This window comes from Rhopilema esculentum, chromosome 7 (genome assembly GCF_057945365.1).
Source record: "Rhopilema esculentum isolate cy_ngs chromosome 7, ASM5794536v1, whole genome shotgun sequence".
In the NCBI taxonomy this organism is placed as follows: Eukaryota; Metazoa; Cnidaria; class Scyphozoa; order Rhizostomeae; family Rhizostomatidae; genus Rhopilema; species Rhopilema esculentum.
Genome location: NC_142821.1, coordinates 1 through 27,582, shown reverse-complemented (window position 1 = coordinate 27,582; position 27,582 = coordinate 1). Strand labels below are relative to the sequence as shown.

The 27,582-nt window shown below is 36.0% G+C and overlaps 2 protein-coding genes across 2 annotated transcripts; one reads left to right on the top strand and one right to left on the bottom strand.

Annotated features, from left to right (window-relative positions):
* Positions 1-11: 11 nt before the first annotated feature.
* On the top strand, positions 12-6,781 carry LOC135683848 (NFATC2-interacting protein). Its single transcript, XM_065199217.2, has 6 exons — positions 12-418; positions 2,133-2,219; positions 2,734-2,923; positions 3,564-3,708; positions 6,038-6,156; positions 6,387-6,781. Exons 1-6 carry the CDS (start codon positions 144-146, stop codon positions 6,546-6,548), a joined length of 978 nt encoding a protein of 325 aa, XP_065055289.2. The 5' UTR covers positions 12-143; the 3' UTR covers positions 6,549-6,781.
* Positions 6,708-26,757, bottom strand: LOC135683847 (cell division control protein 45 homolog; the record flags this gene model as incomplete). Its single annotated transcript, XM_089109192.1, is given in 15 exon segments — positions 6,708-6,887; positions 7,589-7,665; positions 7,907-7,958; positions 9,286-9,349; positions 10,929-11,012; positions 12,957-13,046; positions 13,219-13,267; positions 13,748-13,803; positions 14,716-14,766; positions 16,427-16,481; positions 17,418-17,516; positions 21,247-21,306; positions 23,856-23,927; positions 24,240-24,353; positions 26,707-26,757. Coding segments are annotated over 15 exon segments (1,039 nt in total), but the record flags the coding sequence as incomplete, so codon positions are not given.
* Positions 26,758-27,582: the final 825 nt, after the last annotated feature.

Sequence of the window (27,582 nt, the reverse complement as noted above, 5' to 3'; positions counted from 1 at the left end):
CTGCGCGCCAAAACATTTATGTTATACAGTATGATATACTACTGTAGTTGTACAGTTATCAAGTGAAGGCATTGAATAAGTAGTTTTAATTCGATTTTTAAATGGCAGTTGCACAGAAAAAACATTGAAGATTTAAAGGCAAAATGGAGGAAAGAAATATTATAGCGGAGGGCTCAAAAAGGAAAGTCGACAGTGATGACGAACTTTTCAGCTACGGCAATACAGTGGAGTTTTCATTTAAAAAGCAAAAAATGGCACAAGCGACTTGTGGAAATGCAAAGGATTATGCCAGTGATAGTGATTCAAGCGAAGGAAGTTCTTCAGATTGTGACAAAAGTAGTGTTAGCTCTGAAAGTAGCGACGACGACTCAGATCATTGCAGCGAGGCTGAATTAGGCTCATTCGATGTCGATAAAGAGTAAGAGCAAAGTAGATTATTTTGTTTTGAATAATGTAATGATGATGATATAATCTCAGTTTCTTAAGTTTATATTGATTCAAAATAAAGGCAAATATGCGTTCGCATTTACTTTACACTACGCTCAGAGCCTAAGAGTTCAGACAACTTCAATGTCAGCTTGGAGTTCAGCTATTCTCTAGGAGTATGTCAGCTACTCTCTATATATATTTTACTAAAGTCATGTATGTATGTCATGTCATGTATGGCTTGGTTGCTAAGAGCTCAAATGCCTTTCCTCGCAGAGCTGAAAGTGTGCTCAGACTGTAAAATCTGGTGTTTGCAGGGTACAGAATAATGCTTGGTACTTTCTTATCCTAGGCATTAGTAAGAATCTGCCATAAACAACAATGGTTGTTCATCAGGACATATCTCCCACACATTTTCTACCGTGTAATTTGTTGACTTCTGATTACGATAAAAACAACATAATTCGAGATTGCTGTGGAAGCCTTTGTAAATTTTCTGTGAATTTTTGAAATCACTTACTTATACAAGTGACATCATCAGTTTAATCATTACCAGAACAGTCTGCACCAACAAGCGAGCAGTACATCAATATCATCAGATGGATCCATAAATTCCAGCTTCAGATGTCTGAAGTGCCTTAAAAATGAAAAAGAAATTTGTTCTTTTATATAGATAATTCTATGGATGTCAGAGAAATCTGCTGTTATCTTTGTGACCTTTTGAATTCTGTAAATCATTGAGAATGGATGAACCTTAATTGTGCAAACTCAAGTGTCAAAGGACCTTGCACCAATATGGAGCATCACACAAATATATTTGGTTCAAACAACAAAGCTTTAAATTTGCAGTTCAAGGGGTCAAACAATAAACATTTTGTACTTAAATTGAACTAGGGTCACTATGATAAAAATTATGTTGTGAAATTTATTTCTGTAAGCTCAAGGCATAGTTTAAGGGCTTTCATAGAACCGATGTCTTTTTTGATTATCATAGACACAAGAGAGTCATTTCTATAAAAAGGCTTGCACAAAGGGACTCTCTTCACTCAAGATGCTTTTTCACTAAAGCAATTATATTTGGCTTGACAGCAAGGCAGTTTTGTCTTGATGCCATATAAGAAACCATTTTTATTTGCCTCTCTTCTCCTGTTCTCTCCAATATCCCACCTCTCTTATTAATCCTGCCTCTGTGATAATCTGACATCTGGCAATTTTGATGATTTAATCTATAATTGATAATTGAATGTACTTCAAAGGCAATCAACAGATGGCTTAAACCCCTTTAGTATCTGTTGTATGTCTTTAAATATTCTCGAGGTCAAGTATGCTGTTTTACTTCATTCAATTTATATATGCTTTAGTCGTGGCTAACCTTAGCTTAATGGATTTAAAAGAACGGCCTTTTTCAGTTTTGTGTAAAGGTACAGTGTAACATTTGGACAACACAAAAGTAACAATTCTCTTTCCAAACATTATTTTGGTTGTATAGGATTAGAAAAACATTTCTTTTCTGGATACAAGCAAATAAGTGCCATTGCGCAAACTCCACAATCTCCTTTATTTGTTACACAGACACATACTAGGATTGATAGAACAAAGGAGTTCAATTTCTATCTTTGCTTTTGTAAATATTTTAGTAAAGTAGGAAAGTTTTGCCTTTCACTAAATAGTTTGCTTTGCTTTAATGAATTTCAATTATTTTCAAGCACAATAGATCAGCCTCCAAAGTATCCAGCACAATCTCCAACTCCAGTAATTTGTGTTAATAACAAAAGAACAACAAGATCCTTTCAGTAAGTACTTTAGATGGTTGTTATTGACCAATTTATTTTCTTCTCATGATATGAATGATTTTTGAAGAATGCAATAATTCCCCTCTTCTCTACAAACCTACTACATATTTATTCATTTTTAGAAACATTGAATAGTTTCGACAAGTATGTTTACAATATTTGCGCTTGTTTTGAAAGTTTTTAGAAAGCAGAAATTAGAGGAGTCTAGAGCAGGCAAATGCTGCCCTTTAAATAATAGCTATCCATAATAAAAATATAGCAAGTTCTAATGTTAAGTCATGTTTCATGAAAAATCATGAAGATTTGAAGTATTTAAATCTATTGACCTTGACTAATTAAAATCTGTAAGATGCTTAGTTTTTCAAGTAATTAATTCAACTCTGTAAGAAAGACTTGTATTTGAAATTTAGCGCTGAAGAGCCATATTGGATTGGATATGTTTATTTTTGCCAGGTATCAATGATAAAAATGCACAACATTAGGATAATTATCTATAAGCAATCTTTTGTTCTAGGGCATTAACAAATCTTCTTTCACACAATAACAAACCAAATATTGAAACAGCATCACCAACTCTCCCTCTACCAACAAGGAGCAATGAAAAGTTGCCTCAACTAGTTATATTGGATGATAGTCCTGTAAATCGGGAACGGGTGATTAAGGTCAAATGTCATGGAAATGTTAATAAATACAAGATAAGACAGGTATACAGTAGCTTATTGTTAAATATTTTTTAAACAAGTTATACATTGCAATGTTTTTCCAAGATCTGTTTACAATCATTTATAACCAGCGTGAGTCTTAGAATAAATTTCTCCTTTCAAATCTGAATAATATGGGCCTTGAAAAAATTACCTATATTGGTATGTAGAAATTTTTCTATTTAAGCATCTTTCTCATGAAAGAATGGTTAAAATTGGAATCACCTGAAATTGTGATGGGTTTTTTCTACGGAAGCGTCTTTGAAAACGGTTTTTTAGTACAACAGATGTTTTTTATGGCCTTTTCTGGGGTTTCTTGGAAGTGGAAGCCACATCCATGTTTTTAATACCTCTTGATTTTAAAGAATCAGAAAGTTCGGATACTGATAGAAATTTATAAAGAACCAAGAAATCTTAAAATTGTGAATAAAAAAGCACGAGTTTCGTGAAACCCTGAAGCTGGGAAGAGGCTGCTTAATTTAATATGCATGTATTAGTTCATCATAAATCTGTTAAGTTGGGTATAAAATGCTTTGGAAATATTTTGCAACATTTCCCTTTGACTTTCAATTTTGGGTTGTGCATTTGTGTTTTCACTGCCTATATCTTGCAAATGTTATCTTCATCAATAACTTTTTAACAGAACCAAGATTTCAAGTTAATAATCGACATGATCGCAGCAAAAGAAAGGACATCTTCAGAAAAGGTATTACTTTACCTCAAAGAGAGCTTGATTAAAGACGATGACACTCCCAAAAGTATCGAGTACACTGTCGCAGATATAATTGGTAAATGCTTGCAAAAATTTGTATTCTTTGATAAATGCCACATAACTTTTAGAAACATGTTATTGTCGTAGGCAAACTCTACTTCAATTGTATGTAGATCGATTCCTGGTTAAGATAAACTTGGCACTTTTACGGACCAAACTTTTGAACAGCCGAACATCCCGAAATTTCGGACCAAACAATAGCCGAAAGTTTGTGCTGTTCGGCTGTTCAAAAGTTTGGTCCGCAAAAAGTGCCTAATATAAACTACCACACTTTCTTGCTATCAATCCCGGTATTGTTTACAGCACTAAGAGAGCCCTTCCATCCATTCAAAAGGATTGCGTTCCTACCACACAAAAGAGTCCCGTTGTTTATGAATTCACGTGCCAGTGTGATTCTGGCTACGTAGGACACACAGTCCAAAGATTGGGGGATAGGATAAAACAACATGTTCCTTCCAACACAAGAAACAAAACTGCCCTTCAAAGAGAACAGCCTCCTCGATCTTGTAGGTCTAGAGACACCGTTAAAACAATTGATTCTGCCATCGGTCAACATCTTTTAGATAACCGCCCGGTCGCCTTTCCATCTAGCTGTTTTGTACTTCAATTGTTCGAGACAATGCCTTTTTTATCTATTGCATTCATTTTATCCGTTTCGCACTTTACACAAATGTATCGAATTATATCTGTGATGCTCTGAAGAATGAAAAAGTTTGCAGTAAAATGCGGAATTTGTTTTCAATCTAAAAGAAGTACACAGTAAACTCTCCTCTGTTTTGACGACACGTGTCTACAAACACAAAAATGCTCGCAACGAAATAAAGAAGGTTGCCAAAGTTACCAGAGAAACCGGCCTCAAAAGGGCACAAAAACGTCACAAAAAAGAAGGCACCCATTTGTGGAAGCATACAACCCTGCTTTGCCACTTCTGGCGCCTACAAAGTCTAGCAACTAAGCCTTCCCGCAGCCACCTCTACTTAGTTACATTCGACCCAAAAATCGCAGAGACTGTATCACTCCTGAAAAGACTGTATCACCTGCAAGCATATCACCGACTGGGCCACTAAAGGGACGTATACCAATACCAAGGCACATTTTGATATTAGACTACACTGCATCAGCAACGTTTTTAGCTCATACAATGTTGAGCAGAAAGTAGACTTTAACGAATATAGATGTTTCTGCAAACCGGGACACATCATAAACAGATAACTCCTCTACTCCAGCTACGCATTTAACGAGAGAGTGTAACAAGAGCTAAGAAACATTATTTTTTCGCGAATTTGTTGAGTTTGCTAACACTCCATTGACTTTCAGCGTCATTATTAATCACCAATGCCATTCCCATCATTTTTATTATTATCGCTATTTTTTCATTTTCAAAAACATTATGGTTTTCATCGTCATTACTGTAATCATCATCACCATCAATCCCAACACCACAGGCATCATTCTTATAATAACATCATTGCTCTCCAAGCTACACACTACGCTCATTCATATCCCTTTCCCATTGCCCATTACTCCCTCCAGTCATCACTCTCCAGTCTCTGCCATGCATTTTACACGTTTACACCTTCATCACCCACCAATCAAATCACATATAGCCACTGTAAATTGCATATATATGTGCAAACGTCGATTTTTAATTCTTTAGCTCCGAGGAAGCCCTGCACACCGAGACGAAATACCAGTATATTAATTCTATTATGTTTGTTGTTGTTTACACTCAGCACTTTGCACTGTTCTTTGTTGTAATCCTTTCAACGCCGGGAGTAAGGAACACTTCAATATTTATTCACTTCACCGGAAGTATTTGTTTTGAGTCCGTAGGTCAGTTTTTATACCCTGACCTTTCCATTTGCTACATACTAATAGGTTGAGAGTTTTAAATTACAAATAACAGCCTAACTGAAATTTTGACTATAAAAATTTTAAGCGAACAGGCACAGTTGTCAAAATTGTTTGCACTGAAGTTTATTTCTCAATGTATGATGTCTGTTTAAAACTAACAGTATTTGAATCTTAACGAACACGTTACGTGTAATACAGGTATCTGTATACCATACTATACAATGCACACATCTGTTTAATGCGGTGGAAATGATGTCATAAAACCCAAACATATAGGCTTAGCAAAATAAAAAAAAACATGGAATAGCTTTAGCATTTATCAAGATTTTTAGAATTTATCCTTATTTTGAGAATTTGATAAATTCCCAGTCCAATGCAGTTGTAGTCAAGAATCTTAAATGAATATATTGTATGTTATGAATTTGTTCATGAATAAAGTATAAATGCAGGCCATAAATGCAGGCCGTTAATTACTGACTATTTTTTCGAAGATTGTGTCATTGTTGTTGATGATGCATTGGACAGTGGCAGCAAGCACCCTCATAATGTTATCAAAATAAAAGTACAAGGAGATGAAGTGCATTCAAAACAGGAACACACCATTAACAAGGTATCAAGTGTCTTCTAGTATTTGATACAAGTGGTTTAGCTCGTTTACAAGAAAATTTGCAAATATTTGAGTAGGTATTGTTTTAAAAATGAAATGCAAATTTCATCTGTTCCAGTCTGAATAGTTTCTTTGTCATTGTGAGTATTTCTAACTTTGGGTTTCATTTGAGCATTTGAAATTAAATCTACTTTTCATCATTAGATTTACACTTTCTTTATACTTCCTTACAGTTCTCACCTTTGGAAAACACCATAAAAGATTACTGTGCCGCAAGAAAAATTGATGTTAAGACGGTTCAGATATACTTCGATGGGGAACTTGTGAGCTTCAAGAATACCCCAAATGATCTGAATATGGAAGATGATGATATTATTGATTTAAAATGTAATTAATTTTAATAGCACACCTGTATAATGTAAATATGAATTTAACACATTTGAAAGGCTAAAAATAACTAAATCATATCATGTAAGTTCCTCTATGCTACCCGTTCTATGCTACCCGTTGTATGTTGTCTTGATTGCAGAATAACACGAATAACAGAAAATGCATAATGATGCCAGATTTTTAAAAAAAGTATCGCTTGTGATGCTAAATAGTGGTATTTATTTTGGTAACTATTTACATTGGATCCCTTCTGTAACTTGTTCCCTTCTGCCACTGTTGTTAGACAAGTAATGCAGAAAGAGCATCAAAAAACTTGCTCCGGTCTTCACTCTTCATTTCAATAACTGAAAGAAAAATATAGAGTTTTAGAGCTTTTTTATATCGCATAGAGGTTTGGGTTACACTACGCTGCACCAATCCAGTACAGAATGCCCGGATTAGCGGAGTGAGAATCACTCTGTTTCGAAACAAAGAATTTTCTGAAAGTCTTCTGCTTTGAAGCAATTTGAACATTAGCGAACAATGGCAATTTTGAGATTTTTGGCTTGCTGTTGGATGTTTGTTTTTGTCATTTTATGTAGAAGTATTGAGAATGAATTTGAAACAGCATATACCTTTGACCAGATCATCATATAAACTCTAATCTGGTGTATTTTACGCATAAGACTGCAAAAACACACTGTATTGTAGGGTTGTACCCAACCAGCATTTTCAGCTTATATATCAAGAATCCAGCCGGAATAAAGGGCCAGATTTTACCGGACAATCCGGCTATTACCAGATACTAGGAGGATTCTAAAGGACTTGTTCTGGTACTTTGCAACACACAGAACTGCAAATTTAAGAGACCGAAGGAAATGTATCTGATAAATAGAATGCAGAAAAATTCTGAATTGAAAAACACATTAAATATGATGCTTTACAGGAAACTTCAATACAATTCATCGGTAAATTCATTCATCGGTTTAATGTGTGAAATGCGTATTGGATTTTTGTGGTATTCAGCTTTTGAAAAACGTTAGATAGCGACAATGAACCCTCATACCTGTTGGATCAAAGTAATCTTGATTTGTGCGTGCTTTTGTTTTTTCAGCTGCATGATCGAATGCAGCCCCAAAAAAACTTTTGAAAGAAAGACATTGTGTGTTAGGACAGAATAAGCTAGATATATTGAAAGATTTAGATTAAAATACAGTGCGGGTGTAAAAGCAAAATATCTGTGTAGATGTGCTTGGGGCAAACTATCCAACTATTTCTTCTATTCAACACTATCCTCATTATATGTGGAAATTATTGCAAGTGGTTAGGTTGACAAAATCACACATTGTGGTAAGAAAACTTGATAATATGGAAAGAAGCATACTTGCGAGTAAAATCCTCTCCAATTGGGGGAACACCAGTCAAAAGGCAGGTACCTAAAAGCAGAATATGGATTCTTTTACTATTCAGCCATTTTGAACACTGAAAACCAAGCCTTTATTTACCTTCAAACTTGTAAAGAATTTCACTGTACTTTCAATGTACATAAATATTTAATTCATATTGTAATTATTTGAAAAAAGAATAAATTTGCAATGGCTAACGTATTGAATTTTCTACAGAGTTTATTTATTTAGAGACAGATAAATATTAAGATGAAGAAATTTGTCAACTTTTATGTTTCTATGCTTTCATAGCCTTTCTAGTTAATTAACATTTTCTTGACACTAAGACATCGTTCTGCATCCTTAAACATATTTTCTTAATGAAAGTAAGCAAAGTAAAATGTAAAGTTTATTGAGAGAACATTTCCAAATTGCCCAGTTAAGAAAAGACAACTTAACAAAGATAACATCCATTTTCAAGCAAAACTTCTGATTTAGTCCATTCTTTTCCCCTGGTAACTTGACTACTCCAGGAAGAGGAAATTTATGAAACATTAATGAGGGCCCTGTAGATCTGTTTCCTCCTATTTTAAAAACTAATGTAAGTAATCAACCCCCATTAAAAACCATTTAGAAGTAAAACAATGTAGCTTAAGAGGTTTTATTTTGTTCACCATTATCAAAGGGACAAACCACGACTAAAGGCTCAAGCTGGTCAGAGGCAACACACACACTGCTAAAAAAGCACTTTTCCTTTTTCCTCTTGGCATATCTTTATTATTCCTGATTGATTTAGCCACCAGACTCCTTATGTGTTTTATAACCCCTTCCACAAAGGTTGCAAGAATATTCAATCCCCTTTTTAAATTACTTACACTTCATAAAGAGGTATAGAATTTTGGTTTCTAGAGATTCACAGTTGCAATATTTATTAGAATTACTCTTCAGTCTGTCAATCTTTGATATTTTTAAAAACTGATGGTTAAGCAAAATGACGAAATCACTGTGATGAGAAACTATTGACTTACTACTGTGATAAGATTCATTCAGCTAATTTTATGGTATTTTGCTAAAAGGAATTGCTGTTATTAAGGTATCCAACAATACTGTGTCAAAACGGCATCAATGGAAAGTCGAGAACCATTTATGAATTTTAGAAGTTTAACATTAGCAGCCTAGAAAACATTAGAAAGATTTAACTCTTCTCTACTGAAAATTCTCTTTAGTATTTTTTTGAGAATAATAACTGCTGAGTGGTTGTAGGTGTTTGAAGCGTGGAATTTCTCATTTGATGTTCGAATCATCATTAGTGCATACATGCCAATTCGTGGCCAAAATGTTTATTGAAAAGCTGCATAACTGCCGAAGCATTGCTCACCTTCATCGTTCTCACGTGGCACAGCAAGAATGAACGGAAGATTTTTTGTCTTTTTCCTCTTTGTCTAAAAAACATTTGTCAAAAAATGTTGAATTCATAAAATATAATTGATATGAATGAAAGTAACATTATTATTACAACCAACATTATAAGCTTACTTCAGCTGAAAAATTGTGAAAATTTTAAATTCAAGACAAAATGGAATGACAGTAAACAATACAAATCAAATGATCAAATGATTCTAAATTTTCTAGTTGGTCGAAATTATCAGACAAAAATAAACGGTGGACATATACTAAAACGATGTCGTAGTTTTCCCCATCGACCAGTCCATCAACTCGCCAACTCCCATTGTTGCCAACTCACCAGCTTGCCAACTCTCAATGGTTTGGATGTTTGACATAATTACAACTATCTGCACAGTTTCCTTATTATGGCATAATTTATACTAATTATCCTGTGCTGTTGCTGCCTCGCGTGCTCAATGGCTACATTTTTACGAGAAGCTAAAAACGCAAAACGCTCAGTTGCAGATAGTGAACCCTTTTTGAGTAGATTTTCCGATGAGTAGATCACCAGCGCAGTCATCTTTGCTCTTCTTACAGGCAAGGCAACAAAAGAAATTGTGCTAAAACACACGAGGCAACAACAAGAGAGGATTAGTATAAAATATGCAATGTGTGTAGGCTATTTAGGGAGTTGATGAGTTGGGAAAACTACAACACTTTAAACTAAGATTAAATTTACAGAAAAAATGATATGGTACCAAATGGTTTAATTTTTAAATGCATTCTAGTAAAGTGAAAAGGAATCTATAGCCGAATCACAATTGATTTAGGCATTCTGTTCTTTACAAAAATCTTCTTGGCTGTTCTCTTTTTGGAACAGTTCTTTGCCTGATGCTTGCGGGAATATACTGATTAATCCTATAGATTAATCGTTGACTAGTACATCCTACTTTCATCGGCACAAAAATCACGAAAGACAAAACTTTTTTGATAGGCAGGAACGAAATCCTTTTCAATGGATTGGAGCATGACCTTAGTACTATAGACAACACGAGGCATCACTGTGGAAAAAATGATCATGGGCGTTTTATTTTATTTGAGTTTTTAATTTTGTTCAAATATTCCTAATCCATGGCATTTTTTAGTACAAAACATTTCCCCTGCCGAAAACAAGCGACTTTTTGCCTAAAACAGGTCAAAATGACTTCTTTGGTTAGCCATTATCCAAAAGAATTTCCTTGATTTCGTTAAGATCTGGACCCAGTTAAGTCTTGAAATAAATAGGTGCTCTGTGCACTAAGGTTTTTATCAGGCAAATTTTCCTTTCATTTGGATTTAAAGGGTTTCCAACAAATATACTACCCACAAAATGTTGGTTTTCTATAAACACTAGCAAAAAAACTTGATTTTGCACCTAAACGTCTAGCGAACCCCTTGACTCAGGGGCGGACACTTGGTCAATATGGGGGCGCAAGCCTATTATTTTGATAAGATGACGTCACATTTCCCCATTGCTTTTAAACAAAAGACCATTGCCCAATTAAATATTTAGGTGGAGGGGGCTAGGAGGGTTGTCGCCCCGCGGGTGTCCGCTACTGCCTTGATCTACATTTGCATAACTTAATCAGTACTTACCATGGCTGAGTAGGCGTGAAGCGTGAATCGTGCTAGCTTTTGGATGATTGTTGGTCTGGCAAACTGGTGTGCATTTGGAGTGCCCTAATTAAAAAACAATATTCAGTGGATGTAGATGAGACAAATGTGGCAGATTAAGACTTATTTACCTGAACAGAATTCGACCCCTGGTCATGTCATGAGCTTGCTGTCTCGATTCAACTGTTTCTAGTGTCTTTGTTAAGGTGGTATACATGTGTTTCTTTGTGAGTGTCTTGATTTTAGCAAACCATTTTGTTGCAGGTCTTCCCCTTGCTCTTTTGCCTTCAATTTTTCCTTGCATGTTCAATGTGGCAACAACAGTAGAGTATGGGATCGAAAAAGGCGGAAAGCCTTTGCCTGTGGGAATGACACATAAAGAAGAAGAAGAATAATACAACTTCATTTGTTCTTCTAGATATCCAGAATACCTTTAGGAGTCTTCTCCATAATAAAAGTTCAAAGTGCTCAATCTTTTTTATTTGCTTCTTTGCTTACCATGCATGTTTCACTTCCATATGTAGCAACATGTATTACCAGTTTATTTGTCGATCTTATCTTGGTCTTCAGTGTGCTTCGTTGCTTACCATGCATGCTTCACTTCCATATGTAGCAACATGTATTACCAGTTCTTTTGTCGATCTTATCTTGGTCTTCAGTGAGATGTTTTCCTCTATTATCTTTGTTGTCAAATTCACCATAGCTATTCTGCCAAGCGTTAGCCCCCTGCTAATTTCTTTTGTGTGAACAGCGTTTTCTGGTGAATGTACAGCCAAGAAACTAAAATTCGTTTAATACCTCGATGGACTCCCCATCTACTTCGAAGTTGTTAATTTCTGTCATTGTCATTTTTTTCAACTTGGTAGTAGCCCAACTTCTTTGCTTGCCTTCTTAAATTTCTGATAAGTCCAGATCTTCTTTGGCTTCGGCAATCACGATCGTGTCATCTGCATGCCTCAAGTCGTTGATAATTCTCCCATGTACTGTGATTCCGATACTGTTATCATTTAGCCCTGCGTTGCTCATGATAGTCTCATCACATAAGTAAAACATGTAGGCAGACAGAATGCTGTCTTGTCTTGCTCCTTTGCTGATTTCAAATGAACCTGTTTGACACTACATTGTTCCTACATGCGCTTCTGGCTAATGATCAAGATTCCCTAAATCACAATTATTAAGGTTCTATTAAATGTTCTGGATTTCCTAACTTTTTCATCACAAATCACATATTGTTCTAGTCCATACAGTCAAACGATCTGATGTTATCCATAAAACAAATTCTTTCTACATATTTCTTTCTTTACTTCACATGCTTTTTAAATAGCCACTTGATTTTTGCAACTTGGTCTCCAGTTCCTCTTCCTTCAACAAAACCGGAATGCTCAATTTATGTTTCTCTGTTTATTCTCAATCAGACCTGTTCAAAATTTCTCAGAGAGAAAAGTAGGTAAAGAGAAAATAGAGATAAAGAGACATAACAGAGAGAGGAAGAGACAAGCAGTGAACTTGATGTTGGCTATTGGAAATCAAACTTGGGCCTTTAAAGTGAAGATTGTCGGTCAGTTGGGAATGTGAAATGATGGAGATGAATAAACGATTCAGTAGTGCCTGCAGAAATTCAGCGAAGGAAAGTTTCTTCTCGCGTGCTCGCGCAGATTAATGAAGTATGGATAATGAACTATTTTTCAATGTAAATGCAAACAAAAAGCAAAGCAGACAATCGTATACAAACAGTTCGGAATTTGATCGGTCAGATTCATTATCTCTTGTGTTCTTGAAGAAAGTTTCTTACAGAAAAAATTAAAGTAATTTCGCTGAGCTGTCCAGTAGATTGATTATATTTACATTTATAGGTTACTGTTTCTTAGTCTTAATTAAACTCTAAGTCAAAGTCGATTATTTTGAATGGTTTAGAAATAGAATGGTCAGGAAAATTTAAATTCAAATGGTATTTTTCTAAAGGTACATGATACAGGCGTACTCTCTGAGAAAAAATGAAGGATATCTTACCTCCTGCACGTGAGCATACAAAAATGGGCCGGCACATACAGTTTGGTGCATGTCTATGAATGAGCGCACCTGATCAACCATCGCCTCCGTCTGCAAAGAATCAACAAGCTTATCTTATCAGTAGCACTTATCAGCAAACTCATTTATAATTATCAGGTTCTGTGCGCATGTTCTTTGACACCAAGATAGGGGTTGCCTAACTCAAAAGGTTTTCTCTTGTTCGCCTACCAAACAAATTAAGTGTTACAATCAATATACTGACCTGGCGCTTTGCAAGTTCCAGAGCTGACTGAAGTTTATCCACTTGATTTCTAGGGAATTTAAAGTATCATCATTGTAAATATTGAATGTTTGAAATGACGTGACCCATTCATTTTTGAAAATTGAAAAATAGGTCTTTTTGCAAGCAAAAATTTCACTAAATCAACCAATTTCTTTTCGTTTGTGGTCGATGAGTTTCAGGGCCAATTAAACCTACTTTGCTCAAACTGTAGTTTCGTATTGATCTGAGTAAGAATCGGCTTTATCTGCTCTGACAAGAAACAGCAAAAGGCAAATTCACTCACTTTTCTTAGTATAAAAAAAATTCTTTTCTTCAACTAGAAAACCCAGAAAAACTAAAACGAACGCTGCTTTTATCAATAAAGATATGTCAATAAAGAAAGTGAAGCGGTTTACTATTGTTGCAATCAATAGTAATTCCCATATATGAAACTGAGAAAATATCACATCTACATATACAAACGGACATTGCGTTAACTTGTAGAAAAGGACAAGAACGCAAAAAGTACCTAGAAAGAACGTCTAGGGCTTCCAAGAAATTATCCGAATAACTTTTGCTGTCACTCTAAAAGTAAAAGTGATACGATCAATAGATAACAAACTAACAAAAAAGTGAAAACATGGAAAAAAGATTTGCAAGCTTAAGCCCTGCAAATTCAAAAACGTTTTGTAAAATTTGAAAACATAGAGTTGCTTTCCCAACGTAAAAGTTATTTATTTTCACACTGTTTGAAAAATTGTTTTTTGTTCAGTATACCTGTTTGAATGCGTTACATTTATCTACTACAATTAAAGAAAGTTGCTCATATTCGAATTTTTACTGCAAAATTTTTGGAAATGATGTAGCTCAAACCACGACCTTTATGTTTCGAGTTCGACACAAATCATTGCAATCAGGTTTAATCCAAATTTTATAGCTAGATTCACCTTCAGTGAGTGGCAGAATATAGTAAACAATTAACTATGAGTATGGAAAGAGTGAACAGACAATTACTGATTTTCAAATTCTACTCTTTTTGGATTTCTTGTGTCCCACCTTGTCGTGCGTCACGTGGGGGTGACTAACGTGCCGCTCAGAGGTTTAAGGTGGGTTGTTATATGCATCGATCAGAAATATCAGCAACAATCAATACTGATATCTCGTTGAATGCAAATCTAACCTGTTCATGCCGCGTGGTCAAAGAACCTATAAGCAAACTTACAGCACAGGACATGTGGGAATTATAATATCACGCATGCGTATGAGGGAGTTGATGACCGCAAGTACGCATGACGACAATAGGGTACCTAGAAATGCTTTCATCTGCGGACAAATCCTCGCTCTCGCATATGTTTTGAAAGCATGCCAAAGCTAATTTCTTTAGTCCTGCTTAGAACACTATTGACACAAAAAAAAACAGAGCAACGAACAAAGGCAGGTAAATAAGTGCCAAACAAAAATATAGCATAGCAAGAACAAATTAGAAAAACGGCTTACCCCATCTTCTAACGTGGCACTAACAGCGGAAACAATATCAGCTGCACAAAACTTAGGAGCAAATAGGAGAACAAAAGTCATGAACAAATCAATTTATTCTGAAAAATAAAACGTAAATGCAACTAGATATAAAAACAAATGATTCCCTAACATTATTTCTCAAGCTGTCTGCAAGTTAACCCTAGTTGTAAATGTCTGCCATTTTAATTTTTAAAAAAATGAGGTTTTGAGGAATACTGATTGTAATAAAAATGGTGGTGACTTAGCCTAACTTTGGACAGGGACGTGCCATTTTGGAATTATGATTCCAAAAAAATTGGAACCATAATTCCGCACATGTCTGAAAAATGTGACCCACACCCAAAATCGTCGTTTCTAAAAGACTGATCACTCCAAGAACAGGCTGAACACCCCAAGAACACCCCGAGAAAACCCTAGGAACAAGATATTAAGCGGCTGAGCACCTTTTAAAATATAATAAAATCGGCATATCATTCGAAAAATAATTTGGTCAATCAATCAAAATTAATTTTGGGGCGGGAAAGGGCATGATAAGTCTAACGCTGTTGGTGTTGTTACAACAAACTAATGTTTTGCGCGCCAAAAGTGTGAACGGGGGTTGGTAAAATGATGATTCAATGAAATTTAATCAGAGTTAATTTCACGAGGGGCTTTTGCATTGGCTGTTACTCCTGAGTTGATTACTGACTGTTATTCATATTTTCAGTCTCATGTGCCACGCTTTCTCATGGTTCTCTTGCATTTGCATTGCTCGTTTATTGGTATTGCGAAGTAGTCTTGGCCCCCGGGGGATTTGTTTAGTAATGCCAGGGCAAGATTTATGGCTCATGGCTGTTTTCATTCCCTAGGTTATTCTAAGGGGTATTCAAGGTTTTTGGCATAGTGTTGGTTTCACTTTGCTTGGTGAAAGGCGACGAAAAGAGTGTGCTGTTCATTTTCCCGGCCCTCTCCCTCTTTTTTTCTCTTGATGTATTCATTAAAATTTCTCGTACCTTTAGGAATTCCTTTATGCTGTTAGCATTTATTTGGATGCTATTAGGTAAGACTGGTGCATCGGCTGTTAGTGGGGAAAAGAGTCTTTTCTTGTCCATTCCCTCCCCTTTATCAATTAAATTGGGGGTTATTATGGAAAATTCCAAAGTAACCGCTTCCTGTCCAAATCAGTGGTAGGTTTAGCGATTGGCGCCGATGCACCAACGGCCCAACTCGCTCTCGATGATGTGGGAACGTGGCCTCATGACTGATTTTCTGATGTCTAGGGCATGATTTCTGAGGGAGCTTTTTGCCCTTCATTTTGTTGGTATTTTATTCACGAGTTAGAAAGTTAATTGTTGTGTGGCTAAAGATGTTTACACGAAGAAAAGAATGGTAAAGCAGCTAGCTGTAGAGCTATCAACAAAGGTTGCAATTAAAGAATTAGATGAGGTTGCGGACAGTGAATGTTCTGAACCTATCTACAGTTCTCCAGGCACGGATGAATACACCAGCAAAACTAAGAGAGTGAATGATTGATTCATTAGGACTTATGCACGCATGCTCCGTTCATATTCTGTTATATGAATGTGTGTCTAGTATGTTCTGTTTATATTACATACAACAATTATATATAGTAGCTTGATTGATCTTCATTTCTCCGCTCTTCTGCTGTTTGCTCGTTACAAGGCCTTGGAAAGAAAAGACAACTGCATACCTTATTTCGGAAACCATATTGGGCAGTAAACGACGGACAGCTGATATCTTCAACTCTGCAAAAATTGTAATTGTAGCAGCTCTCAAAAGAACATAAGTTAGTTATACATGAACACATTTGGCAAAATATAACAATTGCTAAATACATTCTCTAAGTTCCGACTTAGGGGCTAACCCGGCTAACCTTTGTTGCAGTGTTATGTGTAAAAAACTCAAGGAAAAGAACTTGATAACGGAATATGCTCGACACATCGTTATTCAATAATCTCTTATTTATTCCTGGTACAATTTCTTCACATTCATAGTTATTCTTTATAATACTGAACCGCAATCTAGTATATTCAAGGAAAAAAACTTCAAAATGTCAACAGTTGCCGGATGATCGCATCAAGTGTAAAACTTAAGTAGCAACTTAGAACCGTCATATTCTATACACCAAACGTCTATACATAAACTCCCCACATAACGTACAGGGTTGTCTCTTGCATAAAAATAACGAAGCTGATTTTCAAAGGCTAGAACTAAACTTTAAAGACGAACTCGAAAGCCAAAACAATTTTTGAAAAGAAGTAACATAAAGAAGTAATTGTCATTCACGCGTGGATAACAATTGTTAAATTTTTTTGCCGGACAGTTATTCCTTTATTTGCAAAAAGACCTTTTTTTAAAAAATAGAGAATTTCCATACACACCAAACTGGCCAAAAGAGTTGTGTATGGAATTTGTTGATAAGCTGTTTAGAAAAATGGTTGAAATGTCATAAATTTCAGCATTTTTTATCATATATAAAAAAATAATTTTGGCCATGCAGTACTTTTTGCCCAGATGTTGTTTTGGCAGGCACAGATGCTAAACACAGATGTTGTGTCAGCCAATGCTGTGGCCTTGAATGGGCTGTCAAAACTATCAATAAAATCTCCCACCCTCGGGAGATCTCTGCTTGTATCTTCAAATAGATTTACAAAAAGGATATTTCTTACAAAGAAACTCACCCGAATTTCTTGCAGTTTTCCTCTATTAGATCTTTGACATCACCTCTGAGCTGAACATCCATTGACGAAAAGTTTTGCTTGCACTGAATAATGGGCAGCCTTTATGAGTAAAGAAAGAATCTTTTCAAATTGAAACTTTTGAATGAATGAATGAATGAATGAATGAATAAATGAATGGATGAATGGATGAATGAATGAACGAATGAATGTATGAATGAATGAATGAATAAATGAATAAATGAATGACTGAATGAATGAATGAATGAACGAATGAATGAATGAATGAATGAATGAATGAACGAGCGAATGAAAGAATGATTGAATGTTGATAATTAAAACTCAACAATTTTACGCTCCTACAAATCTTTTAAACAATAACATTAACATGACCTTTACAATAACTAGAGCTAAAAACAACGAAAGTAGAACTTAGGATAATAAGTAGCCCCCATTTATATCTACTATAGTGGCTACTTTAAAAATTTGAGGTCAACGGAAAATGGACGAAAACTTAGACGCATACAACTGTTGTTAAATATGTTTTGACGCATACAACAGAAACAATTTTGACAACAACAACAATAATAATAATAATAGTAATAATGGAAACTTTTCATTTTTAATTGCAATTAAAACTACAATTACAAATCTCACTATTACAAGGTAATTTGTAACTGGCTAGCCTGTGTTTACAAAATAAAAACTGTTACAATCGTAGTAATGAAAAAAGAACAAAAATGTTAAAAGGGGAGTAGCTCTGGATTAGTCCAAGTTTTGTTTCTACAGCAGAATATACAGTATGTGGTGCGAATGGAGATGCTTGTAAGTTTGGAGATGAGGTAGCGTTTCTGTTGATGATCAATGGACAAAAAGTCACACATGTTGATGAATGAGCTGCAGGAGTCGCCAAAAATACCAAGTGAACTGATGGAAAGATTGACAAACGAGACTGACTTAAACTGACGTTTTAAGTCAGATACGAGGATGGCATATTTCTCTGACTTTCTGACAGCATTGCAGTTGAGATTTGTTTCAAAGCCTATGGTTAGCTCTAAAACGTACAGACAGTTTTCCTTAGTTTTGAGAAGTAAGTCAGGGCGTAGTTGATCTCCAGTTATGATAGAAGGGGAAAGAAAGCCTGGTAAATCTGCGTAGAGAGAAGACCCGTTTATTGCTTGAAAGGAAGTGGCTAGAAAGTTTAATGCAGAATTATGACGCCAAGTATAGCGGCCTTGGTCAAGGTACACTTTGCATCCAGCAACAACATGTAGAAGTGTTTTTGGGATGTAGAAGACAGAATTCACAGTCAGATGTTTGACTAGGGTTCCATTTCAGCGGATTTTTAGGAGTTGGAAGAGTGTTGTTATGATACTTGATGGTAAAGTTAAAGATGTTACTCGGCAAATTGCTCTGTGTACTTGACCAAATACCGTTCAGCTTTTCCAGTGAATGTTTCAGTAGGAAGGTAATTGTAACTCCCTGAGATGGTAAGTTTTGAGAAAGACGTTATTTGTTGTCTGATTTGACACCGCTTTAATACCGCTTTAGTATTACGATAGATGTCGTACTGTAGGTTCGTGTCATGACTGGTGTTTTTCCCTAGGGTTTGAATGTCAATGTTAGGAGAAGATTTTAGGGCATTGCGACAGACCGTTTGGCATTGCGTAAATTTGATAGAAGGCAGCTGTAGATTTAGGCCAAACTGATTTTTTGAGAGGATTATTCCACTCAATGTTGCAGAAACAGGAAGATCAAGCCACTGGCGAATGTAATTGGAAACAAGATTGTCTAGGTTTTGGACAACCGAGGTCTTGGTAGATCTGCAACAGTAAAATGCCATGAAACTTTAGACAGAACATAATGATGGTAGAATAGCAGTTTGTTCAAAAATAATAATAATGATGAGCTAGAGAGTATGGACAGAAGAACCAGGAAATTAATGACAACGAATAAAGGACTTCATTCTAGAAGCGATGTAGCAAGAATTTATGTTAGCAGGAAAAGGGTGGTAGGGGGCTGGTATTGAAAATGAGACAAACAACCTGGCTTGTTATGTTAAGCATGCTAGAGGCAATAATATGTCAAAAGTGAGAGACCTTGGGACAATGAATACTGAGGAGGCAGTAGCACCAAATGAACATAAAAATGAGACAAGAAGGCACTTGGAAAAACGATGGAAAGATAAGCCGATGCATGGGCAATTTACTAAGAATACTGACGGAATTGATTGGGAAAAAAGCTGGTCATGGTTAAGGAACGGAGATCTGAAAGGGTGCACTGAAGTATTAGTGTGAAGTGCACAGGAGCAGGCGCTGCGCGCTAATTATACTAAGCACTACATGGATAAAACAAGTGATACGCCTTTATGTATAATGTGCGGTGACAAGGGAGAAACATTTAGTCATCTGGTGAGCGAATGTGCTAAACTGGCACAGACAGAATATAAAAGACGACACGACAATGTGGCAAGGTATATGTTCATTGGTTGATAGCGGAAAAGTGCGGATTTGAAAAAGCCACAAAATGGTATGAGCAGAAACCTGAAGGAGTTTTAGAAAATCACAAGTTTAAGCTACTGTGGGATTTTATGATTCAATGTGATAGGGTTGTTGAAGCAAGAAGGCCAGACATTGTTGTTGTTGACAAGAAAAAAAAGGATGTGAAGATAATTGATATTGCCATTCCTGGTGATAATAGGGTAAAAGGCAAAGAACAAGAAAAAATTGAGAAATATCAACCATTAAAGGAGCATTTGAATGTATATCATATTGTTTTGAAGAGCACATGGAAAAGATCGGAATTGATGTAAAGTTTCAGGTGATACAAAAGACAGCACTACTAGGAACAGCCAGGATTTTGAGACAGACATTGTCTATGTAATTAACTTGAGATGACAGAATGGGACCTTTGTCAGCTTGTTGCTGACTGCTCCCTCCTATATTATCCGGACCAATTAACATCTAGGTGTCTGTGAATCACTAAATTAGTCATAATATTTATAATAATAATAATAATAATAATAATAATAATAATAATAATAATAAAAATAATTAATATTTAAAAGATCCATTACAGGTGGCTTTTCACTGTTAAAGTTACAATACCTAAAATAAATTTGTTTTTTAAAAATATTTACAGAAAAAAGGACTGTCTCTTGAATTAATTACATTGCTCAGCTCTATTAACTAAAAATTTGTTTGACAATGACAAAAACGTGTTATAGTTTGAAGAGTTTTGTTACTGTCTCTGGCAGGGAGTTGAATAGTCTAGCAGCATTATCCTGGAAAGGTTTGCTCTCTTTCTATGGTATTTCCAGCGATCTGTTGACATTTGATCTGAGTTCTCGCTTATTTTCTTTCACTTTCAGTTGCAAATAATTAGGCCACGTTTCCCAGTTCAATGCCGTAAAAACTTGTTTAAGGAGATCGAAATCTCTTCTTTCATTTATAGGAAGCCATCCTAATTTCAAGATATCTTTTGTACTCTTAACATAACGACCAGTAACAAACGATACGGCTGCTAACTGTACTCTCTGTAGATTTTTCTGAAGCATCACAGTTAGCGGCGTATAGACCTGAACGCCGTAGTCAATCTTTGCTAAGACGAGTGATTCTGCGAGCTGCTTCCTTAGACGAAACGGGGCAATATTCTTTAATTTCTTTAGAATGGATAAGGTTCCGTAGTATGAGCTAGTGATCGTCTTAACATGGTTCTCCAATTTTAAGTGTTCGTTTATAGTGACCCCCGTAGGCTATTTCTTTCCCTACTAACGGCAATTCTGCCTTATCGTTAGCAGTTGCAAAGATACGTAGATTAAACATCCTCTTACCCAAGACTAGCTAAAAAGTCATGTAACTTCTTCTGCCCTTTCATTGTCCAAATTCGAAACCTTCAAAGAAAGAATAATATTTAAATCATTTCTTAGTCAAGTTGATTCTGCGTTTTTTGTTAGTTTGCTTTGATTTGTTTACGTTGCTAACATAATTAGAGTTCAGGCAATGCAAACGTATTCATTCTACGCGTAAAGGAAATCATTCAGGCAAAAAGGACTAATGTATGCCAAAGTTTCTGTTTATGGGATTCTGGCTTCATCGCATATTATTGAGCAAAATGAAATGTGAAAGGAAAGGAAATGTCGATCAAGTAAGCTATCGAATAGAGTTATTGAGAGTCTGAGTTAAATTTCCATTTGTGTGAAAATGTTTGGAAAGAAAAATAAGCAAAAGCTTCACCAATCCAAAATAGATTAAATAGGTTAGAAAACGCAAACAGGTTCATAAAAGGTTAAATAACTTTTGTGCAATTAAGGTGCAATTTGTGAAATTACCCTTTTCTCAAAACTTAAATGCACAATTATTCAGAAGGACCCTGAAGCACTATCCCCTAATTAATTCCACTAGTTCTCCTCCTTGGAAAAAATCTTGGAAACTATAACTTGGAAAAAACCTTAGTTTTCTTGTCCAGGACCTTTTTAACAGATAAACCTGCAGACCTGAAATAGGCAATTCATGCGTTTGAAAAAGTGCTGTTTTAGTTGGCTTATATCAGGCTTTGATTTTGGATCTTTAAAGACCAAAAGCTTTGAAAATAACATTCATCCTAAGTTTTCTGCCTGCTAGGGATACAGTACTTGACTTGAGTCTTGATTGATGTCTTGATAAACTTGGCAAAGTGTTGAATCTTGATTGAGTTCTTGGCTTGGCAAAGTTTTTGATGGCATCCTGGAAAAACCAGACCCAGAGACCCTAGGACCCCTGGACCCTTAAGTACTTAAGAAAAAGGACACTTAGACTCCGTTTACACGAGAGCGGATCCGAACTGGATCGGATCCAAAAGAGCGAGGATAGGCCTTGCGTTTACATGGAAACTGGTGAATCCGTATACTTTTGGATCTGCTTTCCGAACACTTTTGGGGTCGCTTTCAGGTGATCCCGTATGGATCCGATCTGGACCGGATCCGGTGTAAACGGATAGATCTGGTCCAGATCGGATCCGTCTATGTAATTTTGTCGAAAGTGAGACAGAATATTTTTCAATTCAAGGTAGTTTGAATATGTAATCCGTGGCTTTTTGGCGCGAGAAAACCGAACATCAAGTTGATAGACTACTGTGTTGAAGAATTATTACGAAACTTTGACCATATGTCGTCGTAAATAAAGCCATTCTATGTACGACTTGCTTGTCAGTTTATTCCAAATTCCGAAGGCTAAAAAACGAAAAGGTCGAAAGAGCCACTAAAGCCTCAGGGCCTAAAGGCCTAAAATCCAAAGCATAGGTATTGCCACTAACAGGGGTGAGGGACACGACGGCGAATTTGCAGTTTCCCCACTCCAATCAGAAATTCTGCCAAAGGCTTGGTGTTCTGTTATCTCTATCCAAGCAATAGATACCTGCATATAGTTACTAATTAACATGTTTTTAGAACCAGATTCTTAATTACCTGATGATAACCCAGGCCGATGAAAGGCCGTCGCTACAGAGAGGGGGAGGGGGAGGGTGGAGGGGTGTAGCACCCCGTAGAAAAATATTTCACTGTAAAAAACGTGTAGAGATGCTTCGAAAACTGTCAGAAATGTCGGCAAATAAAGGTGACTCACCCACTTTGTCGGCAGATGGGTTCGGAAACAGCAAGACTTTAATGATAGAAACGGAAACGGAAAAACGTATCTTTTTGCTTTGTTACCTTCCACAACATTTTACTTTATGCAGATTCAAATAACGGGGGAGAAGGGTCTTTTCGAAGTGTACGTACGAAAGGGGAGGTCACTAAGAAAGTACGACTGCGTACAAGGGGGAAGGGGAGTCACGAATATCGATTTTTTATGCGTACGTACTATGTGAATGACCCCGCCTCCGTTTCAGGGTCATTGCACATGCACATTATCACTTGAAGCCCTGGCAGGAAGTTCAACAGTTGTGTGGTCACAGACAGAACAGCCCTGCGAATACTGTTGTTAATGTGCATGTGCAATGACCCTGCAAAACTGATTGGTTTAAGACGGTATTGTTTTGAAACAAAGGACTGACGGTTTCATCTCCCAAAAAGTAACACTTAATAGAGAGAGGGGCGAAATAGCATATGCGGAAACTACTCAATGAAGCACTTGACACACGAATAGCGAACAATCTATTCAAGTTTTGACTGCAAATGAATGGAACAGGCTTTTTAGTTCTTGATGGTTCTAGTTATAGAAATTTTTCAAATCGAAAAGTTCATTAGGGATTTCGTTTTTAGTAGTATAAGTTTTTTAAATATTTCGGCCTTCTACATGTAGGTTCCTTACAAAGCATAGGTACAGAGCATAGGTACAGAGCATAGGTAAAGAGCATAGGTACAGAGCATAGGTACAGAGCATAGGTACAGAGCATAGGTACAGAACATAGGTAAAGAGCATAGGTACAGAGTATAGGTAAAGACCAGAACAAAACTTTGTTTACTTGCATGCAGTGTATCTTGTGTTGCAAATGCTATCGAAAAGTGACCAGTGTCTGTACAAAGTAATCCCAAGACTGAAATATAGTCAAGGACTACAGTCGAAAATAGGTATCGAATAATGCAACAAGGTCTAAATGTATTGGTTGTGTACTTGGAAAACAAACCATCGAATAGAATTGATATTTATAAATGGTACTTATTTATACATAACAATATATAAATTCATGATAAATGATATCATTGACATAAGCAATTAACTGACGCTGTAAACCAATTATAAGTTAAATATTGTTTATCACAAGAATAGCGAGAGCTTCCAGCATGGAGTGTTGCAAAACTGGAGCAAGATGAAATTCTTCGAAAATCTAAATCAATAAAAAGGATACTCGTCTTCGTAGGAGAGCCTGAGAGAACTTATAGATGAAGAAGAATCTTGCTCATTTACGTTCAATCTTAGGATATGTTCATGAAGGCTGGCAGCGTTGCTGACGTATGTTTCCCTAAAAAATCAATAAACTTATATGAAAGATACCTGGCACAAATCACATGTAAAGTGTAAAAGTTATGACGTAATATAAATCACTTACGAATACTATAGAAGAGCTCAAATACATGAGTTCAACCAAAATGTAGCCAGCAGAAGTTCTGAAGTTTGCTAACAGAACACTATAATTTTGGATTGGTTCTGAAATTCTTTCGATTTGAAAAGGGCGTCATTTTTCTGCAAGGATTCATTATGGGTACTACGAATTCACATCTTTTGGCCCTGTATATTCTTATAAGAGCACCATGGCGTCGTCTCCATGGTGCTCTTATAATATTTTCAAGAATATCAAGAATTCAACAATAAGATCAAGAATATTTTTACAGGTAGGCCTTGCTATTTGGGATGAAGTACCACACGCAACGTACATAGCAAATAAGCATTAAGAAAGAAGACTTTCATACAAGCAGTTGAATTTATGGACGGTCCTTTTGAAACATTTTATGGATAATTGTGAAAGGAGCCCAGGCTTAGGAATCACGAGGTGTGGTCACGTCGAGAGGAAGGACCAGGAAACTGCTCGATGAGAATAAGCTTCTCAGTATTCTAAAAACTCTTTCAAAAATAATATATTTAATAATCAATTTATTTACAGCAGGCTGGTATGATAAAGCTATCTATGTACAATTTATGTACAAGCTAATTTAGGTCTACTTTACAAAAATTTAGAATAAAAAAATTATGAATAAATAATTAATAATTACATGTATAAAACAGTTAGTTATTTAATGAAAGAAATGAAATTGAAGATTGAAAGAAATGAAATTGAAAAAAACTTTTTGAAATTTTACAATGACTTTATAATTAAAAGATGTTTTAATATTTTCATCAAGACGACTTTTTTCTTATTTTCTTTTAAGGAATTCAACCTGAGCTAGGTAGCATCTACATAATTTACAACAACATTCTTCTCCTTTCCATTTTTTTATACAAGTTTTGAACAGGGCAAGATTTGATGATTCTATACCTTCGGATGCTAGGTAGAAACAAATATAAAAAAAAGAAGCTCGAATATCTGTGGCTCGAATAAAGAAAGTGTTGTAAACAAAATAAAGTCGGTGCGAGTGAATTTATTTTTAAAGAAGACCACAAAAAAGCATAAATATAAACTGTTCATCCCATTCGTAAATTTATGAAAAGAATTCAATAATTCTGTTTTTCCATCGGTCTAGGCCGGTTGTCCTAGGGCCCCTCCGCGGATGACGATGCTCTCCTAGCAAAAGGAGCTCGATCCAGTCTTTCTTATAGAGCAGTGAGCAGCCAGGTATATGTAGAAAATTCATATGTAGAAAATTCAAATCATAAAATTTTCTTTACAAAGTAGAACTTTTTTTGAGGTGCAAACAGTTTTTTGCAAGATTTGAAATGCCAATAAATGGTCTCCCTTTTAGCTCAAACATAGGTTTATTTGAATTGTTGCATTTTGATCAAGACCCTTGACCTTAGAACTCTTAGACGCCAGTTTATAATTATTGTTACTCAAATAACTCTCGCAAATAATTTTAACATTTCATGCGTTACTCGTTGCTGTCTGCAAACCGTGTCCACGGCAACTGTATGCAAATGGTATGTCTTTTGGTATGGCTATAAATTTTCTTGAGTGGACCACAACAATACAATCATCGATTAATCAAGGCACGTATGATTTTGCTGAAACCCTGTTTGGGAACTAGGTTGGTGAAGTGCCATCAACCTTACCTAGTAGTTAGATTTTTCGGCTACAATCTTAATAAATTCATTCAAACCTTTAACATTCAAATCAAACCTTTGATGGTTTCATTAAAACCTCAACACTGCTAGAAATCTTCTATGCTTTAGCAGGACAAAATATTGAAGCAAAAAACTATGCTTTTGCAGGGGGAGGCAAATGCCTTAAAAATGGCATTGAAAGTTCTATCAATAGAATAACTATAATTTTTGACTAAATATAAAGTAAAAAGTAAACTGTTAGAATTATAAGAGCTTATGAGGAACAAATATTCGAAAACTAGACTTTTGGCTTTACTTTTTTTAGGACCCAACATAGAAATACCTCTACTTTTTAATAGTCGCACTTAGTTGATAGTGAATAGTTTTTATAAATCTTGTCTCAGGAGCACCCCAAGGTGCAAATAATCTTGAGACAGTCAAGCCAAAGATCACGAAAAATATTCTCTTAAGGAAGGCCCAAAACAGGAAACTAAGGGGTTTGTAATGCAATTATAAAACGTGATTCCAAGGTCCCACGTGACCTCCAGCTTGAATGCATAATTATGATCGACCCTCGTTAACACCTTGCTCCGATGTAAGAATATTTGAGAATTACGTACCTCAGGACCTTTTCATGCACATACTGCTCCGTAAGGCCAATGGTGGCCCACCTAAGAAAGCAAAGAATTCAACTAATCGAAAAAAATTGAATTTCTTAATCTAATTTAATAATTTGTTTTTTTATCTTTCTTAACACATAAGAACAGAATTCAACGTGACATCATTGCTAATGGGGTGCCTTTTATTATGTGGATCATGCTTAATTAGTGAATATGAACGTTGCCTGTGCTTTTGCCTACCCTCTTTGCCTATGCTCTTTGCCTGTGCTCTTTGCCTGTGCTCTTTGCCTATGCTCTTTGCCTATGCTCTTTGCCTTTGCTCATTGCCTTATGCTCTTTGCCTATGCTCTTTGCCAATGCTCTTTGCCTATGCTCTTTGCCTATGCTCTTTGCCAATGCTTTTTGCCAATGCTCTTTGCCTATGCTCTTTGCCTATGCTCTTTGCCTATGCTCTTTGCCTGTGCTCTTTGCCTATGCTCTTTACCAATGCTCTTTGCCTATGCTCTTTGCCTATGCTCTTTGCCTATGCTCTTTTCCAATGCTCTTTGCCTATGCTCTTTGCCTATGCTCTTTGCCTGTGCTCATTGCCTATGCTCATTGCCTATGCTCTTTGCCTATGCTCATTGCCTATGCTCATTGCCTATGCTCTTTGCCTATGCTCTTTGCCTATGCTCATTGCCTATGCTCTTTGCCTATGCTCTTTGCCTGTGCTCTTTGCCTATGCTCATTGCCTATGCTCATTGCCTGTGCTCTTTGCCTATGCTCTTTGCCTATGCTCATTGCCTATGCTCATTGCCTATGCTCTTTGCCTATGCTCTTTGCCTATGCTCTTTGCCTATGCTCTTCGCCTATGCTCTTTGCCTGTGCTCTTTGCCT